Genomic DNA, 27,171 nt, shown 5'->3' with positions numbered 1-27,171 from the left:
ATAACTGGAATACTGTTAAAAGCGGGGTTAAACCCAACTCACTCACTCACTCATGATATCGACCACCAGTTTGTCTGCACCTGAATCAGTTGATTACAGGTGCAACAAGACTGAGTGCAGCATGTCATCACAACCAAAGTGCCCTCCGACCCGTGAAGATTCCGGGATGGAATAGGTCTTCAGCAACCCATGCTTGCCGTAAAAGGTGACTATGCTTGTCTTAAAAGGCGACTAACGGGATCGGGTGGTCAGGCTCGCTGACTTGGTTGATGCATGTCATCGATCCCAACTGCGTGGATCAATGCTCATGACATCAATCACTGGATTGTCTGGTCCAGACTCGATTATTTACAGACCGCCGTCATATAGCTGGAATATTGCTGAGTGCGGCGTTAAACAACAAACAAACAACCAAAGTGCCCTCCATCATAGGCAAGTGAATTGTTATCTACTGTTAACTACTTGCTAATTCAGTGAGGAAATAGACATCAATATCAAATAAAAAAACATGCTATATATTCATATGCACATATTGGAAAATTGATTTTAGACCACTCATAGCATGAATGCAGGCATATCTAGAAACACAAGCATCTTGCATAGACCCACTATGTTATGCTGACGTTTATCTGTATTTCGAGTCTCTGTGAGCTGTGCATCTATGTTAGGATAGACATCCTTGCAGGATTTATTGATTGACACGTATGTACATTTCAAGATTAGACGTTGTTGCTATGGGGGCGTCATGGCAACTTGATGCTTGCTGCCTGTAGAGACACCTATGCATCATGTACATGTCTTCAAATGTCCACCCCCCGACATACACCAGGCAGATGCACCTGCTCACCCTTGTGTTTGTTGACGAGGTCAGGTTTCTTGTCGCTTGCGATTGTGAGATACGGATTGGAGATAAGAGTGCATTTCATAATTGTTAGAAATCTCTTCAAAAACAGAGTTCATTGAACGATTACTGTGGACTAAAACTATGAACATGTGTTGAAGAATTGCAAATGGGAGTTTTATGTTGTTTGTGTTGTGTATTCATGCGTTTTGACATTGTATACCACAGATATATAACATTGTATGTCACATCTCTATACCACATAAACACTCACTCACTCACCCAACAACCCACCCACTCACTCACTCACTCACTTACTCACTCACTTACTCACTCTAACATTCAAACAGCCAAACACACTCACTCACTCACTCAACAACCCACCCACTCCGTCACTCCCTTACTCAAACATTCAAACACACTCACTCACTCACTCACTCACTCACCCAACAACCCACCCACTCACTCATTTGCTCGCTCACCTACCCAACAACCCACCCTCTCCCTCCCTCACTCACTCACTCACTCACTCACCCAACAACCCACCCACTCACTCACTCATTTGCTCGCTCACTCACCCAACAACCACCCTCTCCCTCCCTCCCTCACTCACTCACTCGCTCAAACATTCAAACACCCAAACACACTCACTCACTCACTCACTCACTCACTCACTCACTTACTCAAACACTCACTCACTCACCCACCGCTCAAACATTCAAACACCCAAACACACTCACTCACTCACTCACTTACTCAAACACTCGCTCACTCACCCACCCATAATTTCCAGTAATTGTAATTAATTCACTCGTAATTGTAACTTTATCAATAAGAAGAAGAAACACTCAATATTTAGTAATATAAGCCATTAAACAAATAATACTTTTCAGTGTACAAAGGTACCTTTAAAGGCCATCTTTGTGGACATTCCAAGCTGTTGTTACATATCCAGGTGCTCTGTTCTAATGAGGGATGAAATAGGGGGACCTCATTTGTTTATTTCCTTTATCCTTTGTAACAGGATTTTATTTTCTACTTTTCCTCTGGTGCACTACTTGACCTTTGCATGACAACAGGTGATATTGCATCGGTATAAATACCCTCCGTCCATCAGTGACTTATCTTTTCTTCTGTACCCAGCTGTATATCAAAGCTGAATGTTCCTACCCCGTGAATATATATGTACACAATCTCAGCGAGGCAAAGCTGCAGTGAAGCCGCTCTCCGTCATTGTCTCAATTTCAACTGGTCTCATGTTCTGTATATAAGTGTAGGTGGGTGTAGGCGTGGGGACCGTATCAAAAATTTATACTTGTTTTTTTACAAGCTTCCAAATATATCCTCACATCTTTACTATATATCTCGTGTTCAAGTGTCCAAAAGCAATTTCACTTATTTAATATATTTCTTATTAATTTTGTCATGATTGGAAAGAAATGGGTCAAAATGTTAAATTCCCACAGTGACACGTAAACAGCTGTTAATGATGATTGGCTTGACATCAAAGACTGCGAAGTCATGCTATGTTATATTAGTCTCAGGTTATATACCAGAGGATGTGAAATGTTCAGTGGGACATTGCAGTGATGGATTTGTGACACTGTGCATGTATTTAAGTGAGTTTATTTAACTTATGTCTTGTTTTAAAATGGTGTATTTTTATCGTACGGTGATCTGAGAAGTGTTAAGTTCATTCCATGTGATGTCAGGCTTACCTGATACATATTTGAGGGAGAGGGTGGTGTATGGGGTTATTGTATATCAAAGCTATATACAGTGCCGTAGCCAGCCCGGGGGGGGGGGGGGGGGGGAAGAGAGAGAGAGAGAAGTTGGCCCCCCTGGATTTTTTTATAGAAAACAGTTTTGTTTGAATCAAGTTGGGGACAAGTGATACTTGTACAAATATTTGCGCCCCCCCCCCCCCCCCCACTTTAAAAAAATGTTAACTACGGCCTTGATATATCATTGTGTATCACAGCTATATAACATTATATAACTCTTCATATATCACAGAGCTAATATTGTATATCATGCAAAATAACATTATATATCAGCTATCTTGATTTGTATGTCACATCTATAAAGGATTGTATGTCACAGCTATATAACATTGTATTTCACATCTATATAACACTATATTGCAGCTTTTTCACATTGTATATCACAGCTATATAACATTGTACATCAGCTATTTCACATTGTATATCACAGTTATATGACATTGTATATCAAAGCTATATAAACATTGTATATCACAGATATTTCACATTGTATATCACTGCTATATATCATTGTTTACAACAGCTATATCACATTGTATACCAAACCTATATCACATTTTATGTCATGGCTATATAACAATGTATATCACAGCTATATATAGCATTTTATGCCACAGTTATATAACATTGTATATCACAGTATATAACATTGCATTTCACAGCTATATAGCTTTGTATACCACAGCTATACAACATTGTGTCACATTGTATATCACAGAAATTTCATATTGTATCAGAGGTCCCCTGTGGCATTTCCAGGATTGCCGTTGTCATGAGTAACCTACGCTATGGTCGGTAAAATTACTGACCCAGAGTGGCCATCTTCATTTCTGCTTGTCTGTGATTGTGGTAAGAGGCAACTAACGGGATCGGGTGGTCAGGCTCGCTGACTTGGTTGATGCATGTCATCGTATCCCAATTGCGTGGATCGGTGCTCATGATGTCAATCACTGGATTAAACTGGAATACTGCTGGGTGCAGCGTTAAACAACAAACAAACAAAACTATTGCTTGTCATTGGAGCCAGCTGCATTGGATCGAATGGCCAGGCCGTGTCTTGGTTGATTGCATGCCATGGTTACCGATGAAGACCAGGGAGGAATTGGTCTTCAGCAACCCATGCTTGCTGTAAAAGGCAACTATGCTTGTCGTAAGAGGCGACTAACGGGATTCACGTCCGACTACTCATGATAGGTTGAAACTAGGACTCAGCGGGTATTATTTCTCAGTATGTGTTTAAATTTGGCATGTCTTCACGTTGATGCAAGGATATATGTACTGTAGGATGGTAGCGGAACCTGTCAAACTATCACTTGTGCATTTGGTCATACTTGTATTGCAATAGTATCACAATGGTGTTTTTAACTACTTGTCTTCCTTGCAATAATACACATGCCTTGATGGTCACCTCGAGCATTAAATAACGTTTACTCACTTCGACAAACCACAATACAGCTGCATTGTCTCGTAGATAGAGCCCTGCCCGAATAGCAGGTCAGTGGTTCAATCCCATCCTAGCAAAATATGTTAAAAGATGGTAATTGTTGTTACCCTGCCTGGCAGTCAGCTTTAAGAGGACTTAACGAGGACTGACCAGTTCGGAGTCAGTATCTATGTTAAAATTGCATGGTATCAAGTGGGCTATCACTAAAAATGCGGCATCAGTCCGGACAAGTACAAGCGCACGCGCACACGATGCTATGTAGGTGCAATAATCTTGGACGCAACGTGAACCCCATTTCACTTCACGTACCTTAACTTTGCTTTAAAACGGGGATTGCACGGCCACAATGGCTGTTGACTGCGGATATTACTTGGATCGTGAAAAGTTGAAGATGGAGATCTCATCACCATCACTGACAGAAAATGGATATTCAGTGTTTTTGTTAATTGGGGATTGTATGCCCACATAAGTCTTGTCTCGTACAAACAGCTACTCACATGCATCCACATAGTATGAATTTGTCTTCAGCAATCCATGCGACGATGCTTGTCGTAAGAGGCCAATAACGAGATGCTCATGATGTCGATCACTGGATAGTCTGGTACAGACTCGATTATTTACTGATCGCCATCATGCAGATGGAATACTGCTGAACGTGGCATTAAACAACAAACAAACAAGTCTTCAGCAACCCATGCTTGTCGTAAAAGGCGACTACGCTTGTCGTAAGAGGTGACTAACGGGATCGGGTGGTCAGGCTCGCTGACTTGATTGATGCATGTCATCGATCCCAATTGCATGGATCGATGCTCATGATAGTAATCACTGGATTGTCTGGTCCAGACTCGATTATTTACAGACCGCTGTCATATAGCTGGAATATTGCTGAGTGCGGCGTTAACCAACAAACAAACAAACAAACATTGACATTTCGGACAAACAACAGACAAACAAACAAAAGCTATATGAGTGAAATAATGTTGACCGCCACATTAAACCCCATTTCACCTCCCCCCAGCCCCCAACACCTCGCAACCACCACCTGTAAGGCCTCCAGCCACAAACTGACTCTATTCTGTTGGCTGACCACAATACCTCTGATCCGTCCCCACCAGTCTGAGCTGGAGACTAGAACAGGTATGAATGATTCATGCTGTCGGTAGCCTGCAGCAGGGTACGGGAAGAAATCAATGCGACAAGCTGATCAATTATTTGATGTAATGTGATCGACGGAATCAGACATACCCAGGGAGGCTCTGTTGGAAGTGGACATACTGTGAGTACAGGTATTTGCTCATTGATTACACCTAGGTCAAGGTCAGGGGGTATTTAGTGTCTGCAAAGACAGGACCAGGATTTGTGTTGGGGATTATCCATGCTTGACGGTAGGTTTGGATTAAGGTTTTGCACGATTTGAGCTAATCTCGTGTCAGTTTTTTGTGAAGCCAAGGTGACGTCTTGCATAATTTGTAGTTTCAATTTTAATATCAGTGTCAAACATTGTCTTGCTTACAGTGTTAATTTTCATAAGCTCATAGAGAAGTGGTCAGTTGATATCAGTTTTGGGCTTGATGACGTAATATCACGCAAATTGACATGTTTTATAGGTATTTATGTCCAACATTTTTAAAAGATTTGTGAGCTGATCATTTTATGGCGAAGTCCCCGATGACATCATCCGTTTTATAATTTCATGACAATTAAAATATCCATGAATATACTGTGAAGCGATTAAAATAAACAAATTTAGATATTTTCAAACTGTGAAAAAGGAAAAGGAAAAATGGGATCCAGATAAATTCAGTTAAGACTCACGCTTAAGGACAATCAATGGATATATGTCTCTCCCCCTATTTTCAACATGATTGTCTAAATATTATCCACTATTTTAAGACACAGCAAAATAGATGTAACATTCCAATTCTTCCTGTCTCAGGACCATGTACCCTATTCCTGTCAATACCTAAATGAACTAAACTGTGTAAAGTGCACTCCAGTGAAATAATCGATTCTTCTCAAAGGTGTAACAATTTGATAGATATTTTGGCTGCTTGCCAATCCAGCCTTGGACTTGATTGTGTGAGAAGCCACATAGCCTGGCAGAATAACACCCAGCCGCACACACACCTCGTGCTATCAGAGAAGCGTGACCCCTGATTGTAGATACTTGGTATAGTCCATTCAAGAGACTTTTACCTCCAAGTTCTCAGTCACAAGGAACAGCAAAGAATTTTGTCTGTCTTATGTTGAGTGGGAGGGCTGTTGGCCTGTGTGGTCGAACTGACATTCAGGCTCATTGTCTCTTGTTGTCGTACTGTGTTGATGCGATTTCAAAGTGTGTGCTGCAATCTGATTGCTTGAAAAATGTTGTTAGATGGGATTAGATCAACGAAATATTTCAGACTTTTCACTGCATATGAATGCATTACTTGTAAAGCGTTCTTTTTTTCAATACTACACTTGTAAAACGTGTCTTTGCGAAATGAATATCATGTTAACTAATTACTAAGTTTGATGGACCAGAGAAGAATAGGTCTTCAGCAATTGTTTGTTGTAAAAGGCGACAGTGCTTGTCATAAGAGGCGTCCAACGAGATCGGGTGGTCAGGCTCGGTGACTTGGTTGATTCTTGTCATCGTATCCCAATTGTGTGGATCGATGCTCATGATGTCAATCACTGGAATGTTTGGTCAAGACTTGATTAATTATAGCCGGCCGTCAAAGACCTGGAATATTACTGAATGTGTCGTTAAACAACAAACAAACAAAGAAACATACAAACTTTTATCAGAACAACTTTGTTTTGGTTTTGGTTTTTTTCCACATTCTGTTGACCAGGCGTCTTCAGTTGTCAGGGAAGCATGTGACGTCATTCATTGCAGCAGGGCATTCCAGAGTGAGATCATATCTGTCGTACAACTGTGAGATTTTAAGTTACACATGTGTTTTCCTGTACTAGAAGTGAAGTCATTCACCAGCCAATGTGTTGAAGATTACTTGAAGATTGTCAGGAAAAATATTAATAAATTCAAACAATTTTCTCTGAAAGAATGTTAAATAAGAATGTTTAAGTTAGGGCTGGGACGAGTCCAAATTTACTACCCGGGTACCCACCCCTCTATTACCCTACCCTATCCGGGTACCCGCTGTAGGTCTTAAGAGGTAGGTACAAACTGTCCGATTGGAAAATGTTTGACCGTAGCTCTGGTAAAATGTGTTTAGATACATGTATAAAATGATCTGGTGTATACACTGAAGTTGACCGAAGTTATAATTTTATGAATTTTTATTATTTATAAAAGTCAGAAGGAACCCAACCGACCCGGACCGCCTCCCTGGTCTTGTGGTAGAGCGTCCGCCCGGAGAGCGGAAGGTTCGGGGTTCGATCCCCAGCCGCGTCATACCAAAAGACGTTAAAAGATGGTACTTGTTGTTACCCTGTCTGGCGCTCGGCATTAAGGGGCTAAAACAAGGACTGGTCGACTCGGAGTCAGTATTCTGTGTCTGAGTGGGGTATTCATGTTAAACTGCGGCATGCTATCTCAGTGAGCTAGCACTATAAATCGGCATCAGTCCGGACTAATAGAAGCAGCCACACAAACACACACACGTACATGCACGTCGCTATATAAGTGCAATTATCTTGGACGCGACGTTAAACCCAATTTCACCTCACCTCGCCCATCCGACCCGAGTACCCGAGTTACCGAGTTACCCATCCCGGCCCTTGTGTAAGTCATTGCAGCTATAACTCTAACCCCAAATATATTGAAATTTATAATTTTGTGTAGGTCTTCTGGAAAGCCATCCTGGCAAAGCAGGAATAGGTTTACAATTGATTTTCTGTTTCCTAGATGCATTCAATGAGATTGGTTTGACATTTGAGACAAACAGAAGACCACTCAACTTCCCTCTTACATTCTCATTATGCTAATTACATTTTAGTTGAAATTCAAATTGACAAACAAACTTAACAGTTTACCTGAATAGAATAGATCTTCAGGAATCCATGTTTGTCGTAAGAGGCGACTATGCTTGTTGTAAGAGGCGATTAGCTTGGTTGATGCATGGCATCATATCCCAACTGTGTAGATCGATGCTCATGATGTCAATCACTGGATTGTCTGGTCCAGACTGGATTATTTACAGATCGCAGCGATACAGCTGCAGCATTAAACAACAAATAAACAAACAATCTAGGGAAGAGTTTTCCTCCTAACGACAGTCATCACTTGCTTGTAAACATAATGGTCAGCCAATTGCAAGTTGAACTCCGTGCATGGTTGCTGTGCTAGGGCTGTGAGGAGCTTGCTACTGGTCGTGGGTTTCACGTGGGTTCAACATGAAACAAAACCACGCAACAGAAGTAATGTCATATAAACATCATGTCCATTAAAAGATTATTATATTTGGTTGAAAATGGTTTGGGCTTTTGGTTGGTTGATCAAAGCCATTAACTGAGACCAAAAACAATATATTCTGCTCATGTTTGTGATATTGCCGGTTAAAACCACATTACAGAAATTCTGCACAACCTTTGAGGGAGACACTCAAAAAAATAGATCAGCTCTCCTACAGCTCTTATTTGAACAACCCGTGAAGATTCCGGGGTAGAATAGGTCTTCAGCAACCCATGCTTGGCATAAAAGGTGACTATGCTTGTCGTAAGAGGCGACTAACGGGGTCCGGGTGGTCAGGCTTGCTGACTTGGTTGATGCATGTCATCGATCCCAAATGCGTGGATTGATGCTCATGATGTAAATCACTAGATTGTCTGGTCCAGACTCGATTATTTTACAGACCGCCGTCATATAGCTGGAATATTGCTGAGTGCGGCGTTAAACAACCAACCAACCAACTTATTTGAACATTCTTTTGTAATAGCACTGCAGGGTTAGAACTAAACTCAAGAGCTTTATGAGACTGGGTCAAGATACAATCCCCTTGTAATGTTTATACAATGGAAAAATCTGTAAGTTTGTACAAACCTACAGGAATTTATACTAGCCATGGCTAGCGGGCTAGCGTTACTTTCTAACCCTAGCACCAGGTGTCAGAAATTTTTTTTTCACCATTGCCTTAGTCACAATGATAGCTTATAATGATCTTTACTTCCAGCCCTGAGAATTACTGGTGGAAGGGACAGAACAAGAGGACTGCCGACGTCGGGGACTTTCCACGGAATTTGTTAGATCCACAGAGGAGACTTGCAAGTAAGTTTCACAGCCGGGACATGTCAGGGAAATTCAGATGCCTTAGACATTCACGCTAGTCTGCAAGCCCGAGACTGTGGTTGTAGTCCTCATTGACTCCGGGGGGCGGTCGGGTAGCCTAGTGGTTAAAGCGTTCGCTCGTCACGCCGAAGACCCGGGTTCGATTCCCGACATGGGTACAATGTGTGAAGCCCATTTCTGGTGTCCCCCGCTGGGATATTACTGGAATATTGCTAAAAGCGGCGTAAAACCATACTCACTCACTCACTCATTGACTCCGAGCGTTTGAGAATTATGATTCTGAACCTGTTTTCATTTCTTTAAGTTTGCTACAAATTCAGACTGAATAAAACTGACAGAATATGTTAACATAGTAAACATTATTGTCACATTCAAGGACAAGCTACAAACTTTGAGGACTACTGATATAAGGTTTATATTGATAGACAAACTTCTCAGGCTGAAGGTCAAAATAGGGTACAGAATTTATTTCAGGTTGGATGTGAACCCCACCATAACCCTTTCAGTCAGGTGTGGAGTTGCATGTCTTAGGTGTTCCAAAACCAATGATCAAGTTTCTGGCATTGCCAGCTTCAACCCTTCGCGTTGGTTTCACCAAAGTGGTAAATATCTGAGACCTTCATCACTTCAGGACCTGTGAAGATCCAGGGTAGAATAGGTCTTCAGCAGCCCATGCTTGCCGTAAAAGGCGACTATGCTTGTCGTCATAAAAGGCGACCAACGGGATCGGACGGTCAGGCTTGCTGACTTGGTTGATGCATGTCATGGTATTACTGGAATATTGTTCATAGCTTGTTATACCAGAAAGCAGCATGGTTGCTGCTAAAAAACTGGCAAATCATTTACTGTAAACAGGGAATTATTTGCGACCGTTTTATTATTGCGAGTTTTGCGAACAAGACTCAATCGCAAAAATTAAAAACGCAAGAATAAGAATAAATAATACATACATACTTTATTCATTGCAACACGTCATCAAATGTTGAAATCATCAACCAGAACCACAAGTTACTCAATAAGTTAAAAACACAAATGAATGCAGAATGGTCACACAATACATCACAAATGACAGTGTAAACAGACCAATTAGTGTCTTCTTATATAGTTTGCATTCAAACTCACAGTCATGACACTGAGTTGAGTCAATTATCGTATTTCATAAGTGGTCGCAATCCCTTCCGGTTTGGAGAGAATCTGTCTTTTGTTTGGTAATCTAGGGGTCATCTCAACACGGCAACTCGCAAAAATATCTCGTCACAGTATTGTCTTTGGTGTGGTATTCGCAATATTTTAACGGCGCAGAAATAAAGCTGTTTACAGAGCTAGTCTTTGGCAATCAACCCAGTTGGAATGTCTTCTGCTCTTTTATTTATGTAGTCAGCTTACAGTTGAAATATCAAGGTTGAGTTTAAAGAAACATGTTGAAATATCACTCAAAATCGTTTCGTTCGCTGATGTTGTTTTATTGGCAGCTGTGGTTGCCATAAGTGTTTGTTTCTGATGTGTTAGTGTTGTTGACATACAGTCCAGTGACTCATCCACAGGACAACTGCCGCAGGGATTACAGTCTAGTTTAAGTGGTTGTGAGAAGTCATATATTTGTAGGGCTGTGTATTGGTAGAAAAATGTATTGCAGTATATTGCGATAAAATCAAATATATTACAAGATATGTTGCGATAAAATCATATGTATTGCGGTATATTGTGCGGTGTTTCATAGTGATTGACACTGATTGTACATACAGATCCTATTTTCTACAATCTAAAGTAAATATATATTACAAGATATGTTGTGATGAAATCATGTATTGCAATATATTGTGCGGTGTTTGACAGTGATTGACACAGATTGTACATACAGATCCTATTTTCTACAATCTAAAGTAAATATATATTATAAGATATGTTGCGATGAAATCGTATGTATTGCAAGATATTGGGAGCTTCAGTGTTTCACAGTGATTGACACTGATTGTACATACAGATCCTATTTTCTACAATCTTAAGTAAATATATATTACAAGATATGTTGCGATGAAATCATATGTATTTCGATATATTGTGTGGTGTTTGACAGTGATTGACAGTGATTGTACATACAGATCCTATTTTCTACATTCTAAAGTAAATATATATTACGAGATATGTTGCGATGAAATCATATGTAATGCAATATATTGGGAGCTTCAGTGTTTGACAGTGATTGACACTGATTGTACATACAGATCCTATTTTCTACAATCTAAAGTAAATATATATTACGAGATATGTTGCGATGAAATCATATGTAATGCAATATATTGGGAGCTTCAGTGTTTCACAGTGATTGACACTGATTGTACATACAGATCCTATTTTCTACATTCTAAAGTAAATATATATTACAAGATATGTTGCGATGAAATCGTATGTATTGCAATATATTGGGAGCTTCAGTGTTTCACAGTGATTGACACTGATTGTACATACAATCTAAAGTAAATATTACAATGTCACAGTCAGCATGGTCTGTCGCTGCCATTTTGTAGTCATGGATACAAGGGAGATACCAACAAGAGAAAAATCAATTCCTCGTTTCCGTCTTTTTCAATCAATTTGGAAGGGAAACGTCATTTGGGAATGAATTTCTGTGTAGATTTTAGGTAACAGTTCAAATTTAATTATAATGAATTTTTTTGATATAATTTTTACCCATATACCAGTACACAGAAACATTATTGCAATGTATATTGTTTGAAAAGCGCATTGTTGTATATCGGTATACCAGTGATACCATGATGTCCTGTATATTTGCAAGCCCATCGTGATTGATGAGTATTTGAAAAATACACAAATCTATTTAATCCAAGGTAAAATAATTACGAGTATCAATTGAAGTATGCCATATTTGGATTAACATGTGGGATTTTTGTGTGTGTTTTATCCTGTTATAGTCAACTGTTGGCTTTCATCCAACGCCCAAATCTGGTAGTACCGTATTCGACGTAATAAGCGTCCAAGGCGCTCTCAAAATTAGAAATAGGGAGCTCTGATTAGAATAGTAATGTTTTTAGCCTGAAATGTTTATATACGACAGATATATTTTTCCAGAATTTAATAGCCCATAATTAAGGGTGCATATAACACACGAGTGCGTATTATACACGAATAAATAAGTCTTGTGTACATTTATCAATTGGAAGGGGTGCTAAATGGGATTGTTCACTAGCCGATATAATAACAAATATCGCCGTGGGCGTTTATTAGAGCGGGGCGCGTATTACGTCGAATACAGTATTCTGTTCGGCCAAGGAACCTCAGCAAATATTTGTCCATATTAGAACAATAAATCTACTGTAAGTGTTGCAAGAGCCTAGTTTCGGGCAAGCTTTGGGCACAGACTTTTGATGTTCACGTGCCACCATGCATGACTACAGTTTTGATATCGCCTCTGAAACTCCTGGGTTTTGAAGCTGAAATCTAGTGTTCCGGTATATGATGTCAGTTATCAATTTCTGAAAAGTGCTCACAAGATTATGATCCAATATTTAACGTGACACATGGCCATTTTGAAAGTATAGTGTTTAGTTAATTATTCTGCCATTATGGTATATCTTTGCATAATCTTGTTCAATCTTTCATGAGGGACCGATATTCTGTCAGGGCCCTTGGATTTTGTCAGGAGACTGGATATTTTTTAAGCTTCAGTTCAAAACCAGTTTTTCTTTTTAATTAAAACTTTGAGCCTAAATATTTTATAAAAATAAAGGTCTTGCAACAATGTATTTTATGTGGCAGGCAATTGCAGGGGTTTTTCAACTGTCTGAAGCATAATTTTTCTTTTAAAAATATACTGCGACGATTATACATTTTTGGGATAAAACCCCGGTCCTCCTTATGACATGAATAATCTAACGTTGCCTGTATTCCAGAAAAAAATGTTTAGAGCTATAGAGTTCTGTTAGTCTCTTTGTTTTATCTGAGTCATATATAGTTCATATGAGCTAACATATCCCCAGGGGCGGTCGGGTAGCCTAGTGGTTAAAGCGTTCGCTCGTCACGCCGAAGACCCGGGTTCGATTCCCGACATGGGTACAATGTGTGAAGCCCATTTCTGGTGTCCCCCCACCGTGATATTACTGGAATATTGCTAAAAGCGGTGTCAAACCATACTCACTCACTCATTCACTCACTACAAATTGTGAGTGAATAAAATAGAAAATTCTTGCTGCCAAAGCGAACTATGCTTGTCGTAAGAGACAACTTGGTTGATGCATGTCATCGTATCCCAATTGCATGGATCGATGCTCATGATGTCAATCACTGGATTGTCTGGCCCAGATTGGATTATTTACAGACTGCCATCAGAAAGCTGGAATATTGCTGAGTGCAGTGTTAAACAACAAACAAATAAATAAAAATAAATAAACTGACCACCTGATCCATTTAGTCACCTCTCACAACAAGCATAGTTTGCTGGGGATCTGTCTGGTGCAATTCCAAGCAAGAATGGTTGGGTGGCCTAGTGGGTAAAGCGTTTGCTTCACAGTAGGAACCTGGGTTCAGTTCCCTATGTGGGCCCAATGTATGATGTCTATTCTTGATTCTCCATGTTGTGACGCTGCTAGACTATTGATAGCAGTGGGGTGAAATCTTACTCGCTTATGAAAAAGGAGACAGCCAAAGACCTGGGCTCAATTTCCCACATCAGCCTTAGAAACTCATTGTTTTTTGGGGGGACAAGTTTTGGAACGTTTTTTCACTGGCTTTTACCTGGTCCTGTTCGAATGAGACATATGGCATCTATGTTTACATTTTCTATTTTATTCATTTTCAATTTGTAGTGAGTGAGTGAGTGAGTTTGGTTTTACGCCGCTTTTAGCAATATTCCAGCATTATCACGGCGGGGGACACCAGAAATGGGCTTCACACATTGTACCCATGTCTGGAATCGAACCCGGGTTTTGGGCGTGACGAGCAAACGCTTTAACCACTACGCTACCCGACCACCCCCTTTTCAATTTGTAGCAATACTGGAGCAATATGCATGTCGAGAACTGCTTCAGAATTATAACCCTCAAATGTTTCTCGTCTATGAGGACTACCATCAATGGATTTTCACTTGTCTTCAGCACAATTTGGTAGTCTCTGGCTCGCTGACTAGTGGGAATTTCCAAGGCTGCCATATGCAATGTTAGGGGCTAGTTCTCGGGGCCTCCTTACAAATTGATATTGCTGAACTATTATTACAGACAGCATCATTCTTTACTGACTTCACTACAAGTCAAATCAGTATCATGTACTGTGATGGAGTCACACTTTGTTCTGTGTAGAAAGTTTATATATACCATATACTTGTCATGTATCTGTCTGATAATCACTTGCTATTCATACCTCTTGGATAGAAGGATATTGTGTTTATTGATTTATCTGCAGATACAGACAGTTTAGGGCTAAACAATTGTGTCTCAGCTCGCTGCAGGGTTGTTATTGTGAGTCAGCCTCCCACACACTGAATGCCTGAATGAGCTCACGACACCATTGTGGAGTCTTATTGAAGCTCCTTACACATTCCCTTCAACAGGGCCGGGAATAAAGTCTAAAATTACCATATTTCCTCCAAAATGTACACAGCAGGATTTGCAAGGCACATTATCCATTCTGTGCAGAAACTAATTTCAAGGCCTTTTCAAGGTACTTTACCTAATTTCAAGGTCTTTTCAAGGTACATTACCTAATTTCAAGGCGTTTTCAAGGTACCTTACCTAATTTCAAGGTACATTACCTAATTTCAAGGTACATTACCTAATTTCAAGGTCTTTTCAAGGTACATTACCTAATTTCAAGGCCTTTTCAAGGTACATTACCTAATTTCAAGGTTTTTTCAAGCCAAAAACTAATTTTATTTGTAATGACAATTTGCTGAGATCTAGGTGCAGTTAATGCAGAGAATATGGTATTTTCATTCATCTACTGGGTTATTTTTAAAATCAAGTTAAGAACCCAAGTGTTCGTGTTCTAACTTAAATTTTATGAGGTAGTTCAAGCAAGCATTACATTTTCACTCTCATTACAAAATGGTAATCTCTCAGTCTCACTCATGGTTCTGAAATGCAATGTCTAGCTATAGACAGGAAGCAGGCACCAGACAATGACGCATAGTCTTCCTTTAAGTACTTCCTTGAGTGTTAACTTGTAGTAGAGCAGAGTCTTCCTTTAAGGGGTAACAGTTACTGGTACTTAAGCAGAGCCTCCCTTTAAGAGCTTCCTTGAGTGTTAACTTGTAGTAGAGCAGAGTCTTCCATTAAGAGGTTCCTTTTACTTACTTGAATGTCAACAGTTACTAGTTCTTTAACAGAGTCTCCCTTTAAGAACTTCCTTGAATGTTAACTAGTAGTTAAGCAGTCTCCCTTTAAGGACTTCCTTGAGTGTTAACTAGTAGTTAAGCAGTCTCCCTTTAAGAACTTCCTTGAGTGTTAATGAGTACTTAAGCAGAGTCTCCCTTTAAGAACTTCCTTGAGTGTTAACTTGTAGTAGAGCAGAGTCTTCCTTTAAGAACTTCCTTGAGTGTTAACAAGTACTTAAGAAGAGTCTTCCTTTAAGAACTTCCTTGAGTGTTAACTAGTAATTAATCAGAGCCTCCCTTTACAAACTTCCTTGAGTGTTAACTAGTACTTAAGCAGAGCCTCCCTTTAAGAACTTCCTTGAGTGTTAACTCGTAGTAAAGCAATCTCCCTTTAAGAACTTCCTTGAGTGTTAACTCGTAGTAAAGCAGAGCCTCCCTTTAAGAACTTCCTTGAGAGTTAACTCACAGTAATGCAGAGCCTCCGTTTAAGAACTTCCTTGAGTGTTAACTAGTAGTAAAGCAGAGTCTCCCTTTAAGAACCTCCTTGAGCGTTAACTAGTAGTTATGATTGATATATTTATGTCACATGTTACTTCAGGTCTTCCAGCCTTTAGGTATCACTTGATGGCTTCCCTTTGTCAAGAAATTTTGCAGTAACCTGACGCCACATTCTCTTCTATGCCTGACTGATTTTTTTCTAACCAGTTAGCATTATTTGCTTAAAATAATATTATTTTTGTACAGCTGAATGTATTTTGATTTTATTAGGTAAAAAGTCATTGTTTTGATGGTGTTGTTTGCCTTTATCTGATAACCAAACATTAAAAAAGTATATCCTGATGTATTCTGAAATATCCCAGTGTTAGCCATGCTAGGCGAAGCATGAGTCTAAATAGCACAGGGGGTGGTCATTGAGTTATTGGCGGTATTGCTCCATTTGGATACGATAAGGCCTTTGATCTTTCAATCAGTAATATATTGATCAGCATGGATAGTTTTCCTTGTTCAATTTCTAAAAACAAGTCTGCCTGATTCTGCGTAGGAAGTTTACCCGTAACATCTGCTGGCAAAGAGGAAATACACTGACAATATAAATAGCAGAATATTATGAAAGTAATTGCCCTTATTATAGCGTGAAGTCAAGCGTGCTGGCATAAAAGCAGCGCTAGGTTCACACAGATTTTATGATGTCCCAGAGAGTGGGTAGGGCTGGTTTATACACGTAAGTACAGTGCTGACTTATTATACGAAATCTTCCAATATTTATCCATACTTTTGATTTGTCATGAGAAATAATGTTTATGCACAATGTTATATACATGATATATGGGCAATTGAAAGACATAGAACTCTGCTCCCAATTTGATACATTGAGAAGCAAGAAAGCTTAATTTTGTCACGTTAAAATCACTCAACTAGTCCCTACAATGATAACATACATTAAACTACGGTTATAACGAACTCAAAGGGACTACTAATTTTAGTTTGTTATAACCGTAATTCGTTATAACCTTATACAGCATAACTACAGCATATAGTCGGGACTAAAAAGTTAGTTCGTTATATCCGTTAGTTCTTTATATCCGTTAGTTCTTTATGAGCATGTTCGTTATAACCGTAGTTTACTGTATAGCAAAACCCTTAATAATGGCAAATTTCTAGTTGTCCTTATGATATCTTAACAATTGGGCAGTTTAGCAACGTCTATAGGACAAGTATGTTTGTTCCCATTTCACCTCACCCACCTCCATGTATCTATCAGTGTGATGTATGTTCCCATTTCACCTCACCCACCTCCATGTATCTATCAGTGTGATGTATGTTCCCATTTCACCTCATCCACCTCCATGTATCTATCTGTGTGATGTATGTTCCCATTTCAACTCACCAACCTCCATGTATATATCAGTGTGATGTATGTTCCCATTTCACCTCACCCACCTCCATGTATCTATCAGTGTGATGTATGTTCCCATTTCACCTCACCCACCTCCATGTATCTATCTGTGTGATGTATGTTCCCATTTCACCTCACTCACCTCCATGTATATATCAGTGTGATGTATGTTCCCATTTCACCTCACTCACCTCCATGTATCTATCTGTGTGATGTATGTTCCCATTTCACCTCACCCACCTCCATGTATCTATCAGTGTGATGTATGTTCCCATTTCACCTCACCCACCTCCATGTATCTATCTGTGTGATGTATGTTCCCATTTCACCTCACTCACCTCCATGTATATATCAGTGTGATGTATGTTCCCATTTCACCTCACCCACCTCCATGTATCTATCAGTGTGATGTATGTTCCCATTTCACCTCACCCACCTCCATGTATCTATCAGTGTGATGTATGTTCCCATTTCACCTCACCCACCTCCATGTATCTATCAGTGTGATGTATGTTCCCATTTCAACTCATCCACCTCCATGTATCTATCAGTGTGATGTATGTTCCCATTTCACCTCACCCCCCTCCATGTATCTATCAGTGTGATGTATGTTCCCATTTCACCTCACCCACCTCCATGTATCTATCAGTGTGATGTATGTTCCCATTTCACCTCACCAACCTCCATGTATCTATCAGTGTGATGTATGTTCCCATTTCACCCCACCCACCTCCATGTATCTATCAGTGTGATGTATGTTCCCATTTCACCTCACCCACCTCCATGTATCTATCAGTGTTATGTATGTTCCCATTTCACCTCACCCAACTCCATGTATCTATCAATGTGATGTATGTTCCCATTTCACCTCACCCACCTCCATGTATCTATCAATGTGATGTATGTTCCCATTTCACCTCACTCACCTCCATGTATCTATCAGTGTTATGTTCACCCATTTCACCTCACCAACCTCCATGTATCTATCAGTGTGATGTATGTTCCTATATCACCTCACCCACCTCCATGTATCTATCAGTGTGATGTATGTTCCCATTTCACCTCACCCACCTCCATGTATCTATCAGTGTGATGTATGTTCCCATTTCACCTCACCCACCTCCATGTATCTATCAGTGTGATGTATGTTCCCATTTCACCTCACTCACCTCCATGTATCTATCAGTGTGATGTATGTTCCCATTTCACCTCACTCACCTCCATGTATCTATCAGTGTGATGTATGTTCCTATATCACCTCACCCACCTCCATGTATCTATCAGTATTATGTTCACCCATTTCACCTCACCAACCTCCATGTATCTATCAGTGTGATGTATGTTCCCATTTCACCTCACCCACCTCCATGTATCTATCAGTGTTATGTTCACCCATTTCACCTCACCCATCTCCATGTATCTATCAGTGTTATGTATGTTCCCATTTCACCTCACCCACCTCCATGTATCTATCAGTGTAATGTATGTTCCCATTTCACCTCACCCTCCTCCATGTATCTATCAGTGTTATGTATGTTCCTATATCACCTCACCAACCTCCATGTATCTATCAGTGTGATGTATGTTCCCATTTCACCTCATCCACCTCCATGTATCTATCAGTGTGATGTATGTTCCCATTTCACCTCACTCACCTCCATGTATCTATCAGTGTGATGTATGTTCCCATTTCACCTCTTCCACCTCCATGTATCTATCAGTGTGATGTATGTTCCCATTTCACCTCACCCACCTCCATGTATCTATCAGTGTGATGTATGTTCCCATTTCACCTCACCCACCTCCATGTATCTATCAGTGTTATGTATGTTCACCCATTTCACCTCACCCACCTCCATGTATCTATCAGTGTTATGTATGTTCACCCATTTCACCTCACCCACCTCCATGTATCTATCAGTGTTATGTATGTTCACCCATTTCACCTCACCCACCTCCATGTATCTATCAGTGTGATGTATGTTCCTATTTCACCTCACCAACCTCCATGTATCTATCGGGGCGGTCGGGTAGCCTAGTGGTTAAAGCGTTTGCTCGTCACGCTGAAGACCCGGGTTTGATTTCCAACATTGTTACAATGTGTGAAGCCCATAATTCTTGCAAAATACTACACCTCTATCACATCATTGCCATAAATTCCTGTTTATGCTGAGAACCACACTATAAATTTTTTATAAATTTTCAACAGACGTCCACTACACTACCAACATATCCATAGTTGTCAGGAAAACCCTATCACTTGCCATGGACGCTACCGTAAAACCATACTCACTCACTCATTTATTCCAGATTTCAGTGGGGCGGTCGGGTAGCCTAGTGGTTCAAGCGTTCGCTCGTCACACCAAAGACCCGGGTTCGATTCCCGATATGTGTACAATGTGTGAAGCCCATTTCTGGTGTCCCCCACCGTGATGTTGCTGGAATATTGCTAAAAGCGGCGTAAAACCATACACACTCACCCAACTCCTTGTATCTATCAGTGTTTCTATGTATGTTTCAGGTCTTGACATCAGCAAACCTCTGAAGAACAGCTTCATCCACACCGGTCATGGGGACGTGGGAGGCAACACATGGGGGGACCCCAGCGCCATCGACGAGTACGTACCCATCTGTGGCAGTTAAAATAGTTGTGTAGCATTGTGTCCCTTTGTTGTGACAGGATCCTATGATTTGAGGATTGAATCACAGATTACTCTTATGATTGCTGATTGGTCATCACGGTAACAGTACTAATCGGTTACACAGGTGAAACACATCTCAGCATCACTATGGGCCCGTGCAGATCCGGGGTAGAATAGGTCTTCAGCAACCCATGCTTGCCGTAAAAGGCGACTATGCTTGTCGTAAGAGGCGACTAACTGGATCAGGTTGTCAGGCTGGCTGACTTGGTTGATGTATGTCATCGGTCCCAATGGATCGATGCTCATGATGTCAATCACTGGATTGTCTGGTCCAGACTTGATTATTTACAGACCGCCGTCATATAGCTGGAATATTGCTGAGTGCGGCGTTAAACAACAAACAAACAAACAACAGCATCACTATGGACTTTCCTCCCACATCAAGCTGACATGCTGTGATGGAGCTAAAATACAGTTTGCTGCAGCAACTCTACTCACTCACTCGAGGAACCCGTGTTAGAATTGGTCTTCAGCAACATATGCTGACTTGGTTGATGCATGATGGGTGGATGGGTTGTCTGTTTTGCCCTATCCATGTGAAACCAAGTACTTGTATAGTTTCACTTTTCTTCAAGAAAGTTTCGAATTGTCAAAATATATTATAGGCTAAAAATTCGACAGTATCTGTACATAAACTTGTGTTATCCTCATTCAGTGCGGACCACCCCATGATAGGATCCAAGCCTTATTCCCTCATGGCGCCTGTTGGGGTTTTCTGTCCTGTGACCTTTTCTTGTAAAATGAAATGAAACCACTCTTCCATACAGAGTGGGGCACGGGTGGCCAAGTCATCTCCGGTGCCGCGATTCGCTGTGGAGAGTTGCGTCCCTTGGGCATGCCAGAAACCTATGATTGTGGGTTCGAATCCTGGTTCGCCTCGATTATGTTTCTAGGTTTGTCAGCACCATACCCGTGCTCGTCGGTTTCGCCGAAGTGGTAAAAGTCTGAGACCTGCATCACTTAGGGCTTTCCTCCCACATTAAGCTGACACGCCGCGAAATATCTGGAATACTGTTAAAAGTGGCGTTCAACCCACCTCACTCACTCACTCACTTCTATACAGAGAACTGTTCAGATACTTTAACTACTATTATTTCAGGTTCACTGACTTGGTTGAAGCATGTCATCGTATCCCAATTGTGTAGATCGATGCTCATGATATCAATCACTGGATTGTCTGGTCCAGGCTCGATTATTTACAGACCACCTCACATAGCTGGAATATTGCTGATTGTGGCGTAAAACAACAAACAAATGAGCACTCTTACTCACTGCAGCCGTATCAAATCATCTTACCGTTGGACAGCTATTCCAGCAAGAGTTACCTCCCTTTATGCCTTGGGCTTCTCAAAATTCTTCTCATCCATGTTTTCTTTTCTTTGGCAGGGTGTATTTGCGGAACCCTATGGAACCTCCTGATATTGGTGGCACCAATGATGATCTGAGTGCTACCAAACTAGCAGACAGAGGTGGTACTAAACGTAAGAAAATAATTTAATCATGTGTATTTATTTCTTTGGTTCAGGTCCGGTTGTCATTAATGGGGTCAACATTGAGGTGGGTGAGTGAGGGGATGTTGTTTTATGGTGCAGTCAGCATAATGGCAACCTTTAATTTATTATTATTTGGCCACACAAGCCAGTGGTTGATACCATGAGCATCATCAGTGCCAGTGTGACTCTTCAACCACTCATTCCCCATTTTAACATTAAAAGGGATGTTTTTCAAATTGAAACGCAGCAGTTACCTAAATTATGAAATCAGAAACGACCACACAAGATCAGTAAAAAATCAACACACATTTTTATATTTACAATTAAAGGAAGAATATAAAATGGGTCAAATACTTGTCAGCAGCAATAAAAAACAGGCTCTTTAATAATTGTCAGTGCGCTCATGTTTGTCCAGAAGTGAGGTGAAATGGGGTTTAACGTCGCGTCCAAGATTATTGCACTTATATAGCGACGTGCATGTACGTGTGTGTGTTTGTGTGGCTGCTTGTACTAGTCTGGACTGATGCCGATTTATAGTGCTAGCACACTGAGATACCATGCCGCAGTTTAACATGAATACCCCACTCAGACACAGTATACTGACTCCGAGTCGACCGGTCCTTGTTTTAGCCCCTTAATGCCGAGCGCCAGACAGGGTAACAACAAGTACCATCTTTTAACGTCTTTTGGTATGACGCGGACGGGGATCGAACCCCGGACCTTCCGCTCTCCGGGCGGACGCTCTACCACAAGACCACAGAGGCGGTCTTGTTCCATTCAGTCTTTATCCTTTATCCAGAAGTTTGAAACTGTTGAATGTCTTGAAAGAGGCAGTGCTCCGTTCTTGAAGCCGGAATCGTGTTGGAAGCTGGCAGGAATTCTGTATTTTCAGATAGGTATAAAGTTCATACATAAATGGTTTCAAATCACCCTCGTGTCGCTCTTACCAGTACCAGTACCAGCCTTCTAGAGACTTCCAATCCCAATACATCTTGAAAGATCAAGCCAGTTAGGTGTGTAGACAACTAGGGTTGGTAACTCTTGTCACACTTCCTGTTAAAATCTGGCCACTACAGCTCTAAACAGTGCAAACACTTTTCAGTCTTTTGCTGCCACCCATCACCACAGATATGCATAGGGGCTGTCGGGTAGCCTAGTGGTTAAAGCGTTCACTCGTCACGCCTAAGACCCAGGTTCGATTCCCGACATGGGTACAATGTGTGAAGCCCATTTCTGGTGTCCACCGCCGTGATATTGCTGGAATATTGCTAAAAGTGGCGTAAAACCATACTGACTCACCCCACAGATATGCTAACAACAATCACCACTGCCACAGAACACAAACATTGTACACTGGAAACTAGGTGAAAATAGGTTTTCAGAGCCCTGGGCTTGTTATGAGGCAACTCAGGTGAGGATCGGTTGGTCACAATGTGTGTCCTGGTTGATTGTGAAGTATCTTTCTTAGACTGGATGATTGTTGCATATTCTCTCAATCACAAGTTTTCCCACCCTACCACATGAAAGTCAGACCTTCTACTCATCTATCTCCGATACTATCATTTGATATGGGTGCCATAGCCTCAGAAATGACACGACAATGTAATGGTGCGACCTTATTTATTTACATTTGGAAGTTGTAGTTTAAGTTCGTTTTCGAGATACTGAAATCATATGTGCTGGTGTGAATTCTTCGCTCACTTGTACCAAATATTTTAGAAGTGTAGAAGGTGGCTGATTGGGAAATTCACCTTAGTTGACCTCAGACCTTCTCACTGAAAGGCATCATATGGAAGTATAAGATCTGATTTTAATGTGATTGGACCCCACCCAGACGGAATTACTTACATATGGTCATGATCTGGTTGCCATGCTGCTGTTGACATAACAACATCACATTCCTCACTCGACATTTCAAATGGAGATCAACATGTGATTTTATGACCGCTTCAGCACTTATCTGTTTTGTTCCAATTAGGCCGGACAAATTTTATTATTTGATTTACAAATGTTTCTTTCAGAAATACCTGAAGTCAAAAGGTTGAAAAAGCATACAATTAAAATTATTTAAAATTTAATTTAATACAAACATCAATGACCTAATTTATTGCTGCATTGTGACACTTAATGTTTTTTCTTGTGTAGAAAGTATGTTTGGGGGTGGGTTTGGGGGATGCAATCTTTTCACTTTCAAGTGAAATCTTTGCTCAAGAGAAAGAGAGAGTACAGCCAAAATGTCAATGTTAATTTTAGTCTGAATGAAAAGGTTACTATAGCGGTTATTTCCGCTAAGATGGAGAGAGGAGCAGTCGGGTAGTCCAGTGGTTAAAGCGTTCGCTCATCACTCCGAAGACCCGGGTTCGATTCCCGACATGGGTACAATGTGTGAAGCCCATTTCTGGTGTCCCCCACCATGATATTACTGGAATATTGCTAAAAGCGGCGTAAAACCACGCTCACTAACTATTTCCGTTTACAGAAGTTGTCTTTCTTTTTTTAAATGGTTATAAAGCAGTAAGCAGATTTGTATGATCATTTGGTCTTATGATTATTGTTGACAATCAGGAGACTTTCATTAAGTGTACATGTTATTACCTTATGATAGAACGTCATGTGTTTCTCTATGTCTTCTCTTTCAAGGCCCATTCCCTGGAAAGAAACACAAGAACTATTCCAAACTCGAGAACGAGCCATCCTTCGAGGCCAAAAGTCCAACCAAAAAGACGCCCCCTGCCCAAAAATCAGCACCCTTAGCTGCAGTCTCTGGCACCCCGAGACAGAACAATGAACGACCACTAGGGAACAGGAACTCCACTGGGAGTCGAGGATCTAATGCAAGTCGAGGTTCATCGGGAAGTCGAAGTTCAACTCGCAGTGTAAGATCGGAACCGGAGAAACCTTTGATAGACTTAAGTGAAGACACAGAGGAACAAGCACCTCCACCAAGAACAAATATCAAAACAACACGGAGCACGTTGTCGTTGTTTGACACATTGTGCACACAACAGAACACAAGCCACTACGGTAACATCGATCTTCCGAAGCCGATCTTCTCAGACAAGGCTGAAGACCCTTTTGAGATTCAGCCCAATCTGCGTGTTTACTCCTCAGACTCGTCCAAATCTTTTGAAGGCTCGTGGCAAGAGTCTCACTCAGTGTTTCATTCAGACAGAAATGTTTTCTCAGAGACTTCAACATTTACGGTTCAGAAACCTACCTCTGAAAAAGATAACCTTTCGTTGTCGCAAAACACAAATGATTCCGGATCAGGCTACTACTCCATGCCACCCCTTGAAGACCCCCAGTACAGTAAGATAGATAAAGTTTCCAATTCCTGTGTTGAGTCATTGAAGAGGAAAACTTCAGCGCCAGTCCGGCCCCCTCCCACTTACAATTCCAGTGATAAGTTCTCTCCGAGTGACCGATTGCATAAACACCCCGAACAAAAACCTCATTTTAATAATTTAGAGCGTGAACGCTTCAAACAAAATTTGGAAAAGACCTTGAGTTCTGGAAGCAGTGGTGAGAAACCATTATCGCCAACAAGAGGCAGTCCAGGTTCTCAGTGTATTTCAAGGTCATCTGGGGCAAGGTCACTGCCGTCTGCTCGCAGTCTGTCTGCAAGCTCTTCACCAGCTTCTCAGAGGCCTAAATTAATATCATCCTCACAGACATCTTCCCCAAACCCTGTGCGGAGTCAGTCAACCACCTCAAGACCAATCCCAGCCAATGCACATCCAGTGTTTCCACCCAATGCTTTTCCACAGCCATTAAACCCTTGTGTTCCAAGACATTCAGACAATAAAGCCGACAAGGCTTTCGATTGGATTAATGATGCTATGAGTGATTTTGCAATAGCTAGGGCGAACAACCGTCAAAAGGCTTTACAACCTCCCACGAAAAAGAACTGGGTTACCTTTCCTTTGTACGACGAGGTGCCAGTTGAAGAGCCAATCATGTCGAAACAGGAAGAGGCCTGTACGCCAAGTCCAGGGTCAAAAACTCTTAGTATTGATGTCCACAAAGCACGATCTCATACCTTCGCAGGACAGTCGATGCCTGCACCTAGTCAAGGACCTGTGTTGACACCCCCGATATCTTTCCCTCAGTATGATCAAGTCCCGGTTGATGATGATCCTGAGGATGTTCGAAACGTTTCGAAGTACGCTCCTGCTTCAGAAGTGTCTTACGGACCCGATGCATGGGGTGATGACTTTGATTCCGACTTTGATGATGATGAGTTTGAGGAAGCGGATGCTAATATATGTGCAATGGCAGGTGACAACCCCCCTCCCCTCCCTCCCAGGGACTACCATGGAGGGGCGCACTCCGGCGGGGGGAGGGAGGCCGTAAACCAAAGACCAAACATTTATCCGTTAGTTCAGGATGGCAAACAGTTGAGTCACACACATTATTTTCTGATTCCACCGAAAGGTTCTCAGCGGGGTGTGAGCACTGCGGAGGTGAAGCCATTCATGATGAGCCGCGATCAAACTGATGGTGAGCATCATCAGAGCGAATATCAAAACATATCATACACTTCTTCGAGGCCAGGTGAACTGGCTCAAGAAAACCCATCGTTCACATGGTCGAATATGAGCGGTGGTAAGCCGGTTGTTCCTCAGTCGCCACGGCAACAAGGGAGACAAGCACAGTCGCCAAGATCAAGGCCGGATCAACCCAAAAGCAGTGCACGGGATATCAAAGGGGGCAGTCACAATCGACAAACGGACAGTTTCGTGAGTTCGTCACCTCGGGATCGGATCGCGCAGGTTCAGAGCCAGGTCATCGGTGTGACTGATGAAGAGTGTCATACAGCATTGTGTCATACGCACTGGGATATGGAAAATGCTGTGAAATATTTGAAAACTGAACAGTTATTCCGACTCGGTCTGGCATCTCGAGATCACTGTGAGAAACTCCTGGTGGCGTTGCAGTGGAACTTGGAGCTTGCCAGCTCGGTGATGCTAGACGAAGTGCGGGGAAATGTTCAGGTGGAATCGACAGTGTGAAGACATTAGACTCCACAGTGTGATTGACAGTGTGGAGGCATTACACTGACATTTATTTACTTATCTCAGTCAGTGGCATGTTAACCTAATTTGCAGATCTCGTTTGAAATGTATGTACCATGTTAGCATGTGAAGTACACTGAGACTTGCAAACTCATTCGTTTATATAACTTGGATTACAGGTGTATTCACAGGTCCTTGGCTAAAATAAAAATATATTTGAAATGACTAGATTGGTTTAATGAAAAGAGTTGCTTAGGCCGTTTCCTTGAACTAGACAAGAGTTGCCTCCCTTGCCATATCAATCCACTTTTGAAAAGTTTTCTAAACATTGTGATCTTGGTTGTTTTGGGATAAATTTTGGGTCAGTGGATAAAGTACACCAAGTGATGTATCTTCCTGAGGCAAGGGAGGTAACTGACAATAAAAGTCCTGTTTCC

General features: G+C 41.2%; 1 protein-coding gene across 2 annotated transcripts in view; it reads left to right on the top strand.

Moving 5' to 3' along the window:
- Positions 1-26,918, top strand: part of LOC139471517 (activated CDC42 kinase 1-like) — a 107,677-nt gene extending 80,759 nt beyond the window's left edge. For both annotated transcript variants that reach the window (XM_071253897.1, XM_071253896.1), the window contains exons 11-14: positions 9,187-9,281; positions 20,046-20,142; positions 21,613-21,707; positions 24,360-26,918. In XM_071253897.1, coding sequence (XP_071109998.1) covers positions 9,187-9,281; positions 20,046-20,142; positions 21,613-21,707; positions 24,360-26,731 — 2,659 coding nt within the window. In that variant the 3' untranslated portion in view covers positions 26,732-26,918. The remainder of the gene's footprint in view (positions 1-9,186; positions 9,282-20,045; positions 20,143-21,612; positions 21,708-24,359) is intronic.
- The last annotated feature ends 253 nt before the right edge of the window (positions 26,919-27,171 follow it).

The sequence above is a fragment of the Haliotis cracherodii genome, unplaced genomic scaffold, assembly GCF_022045235.1.
Source record: "Haliotis cracherodii isolate W230 unplaced genomic scaffold, xgHalCrac1.p SCAF_23, whole genome shotgun sequence".
Taxonomy (NCBI): domain Eukaryota; kingdom Metazoa; phylum Mollusca; class Gastropoda; order Lepetellida; family Haliotidae; genus Haliotis; species Haliotis cracherodii.
This window is presented reverse-complemented; position numbering and strand designations above follow the sequence as displayed.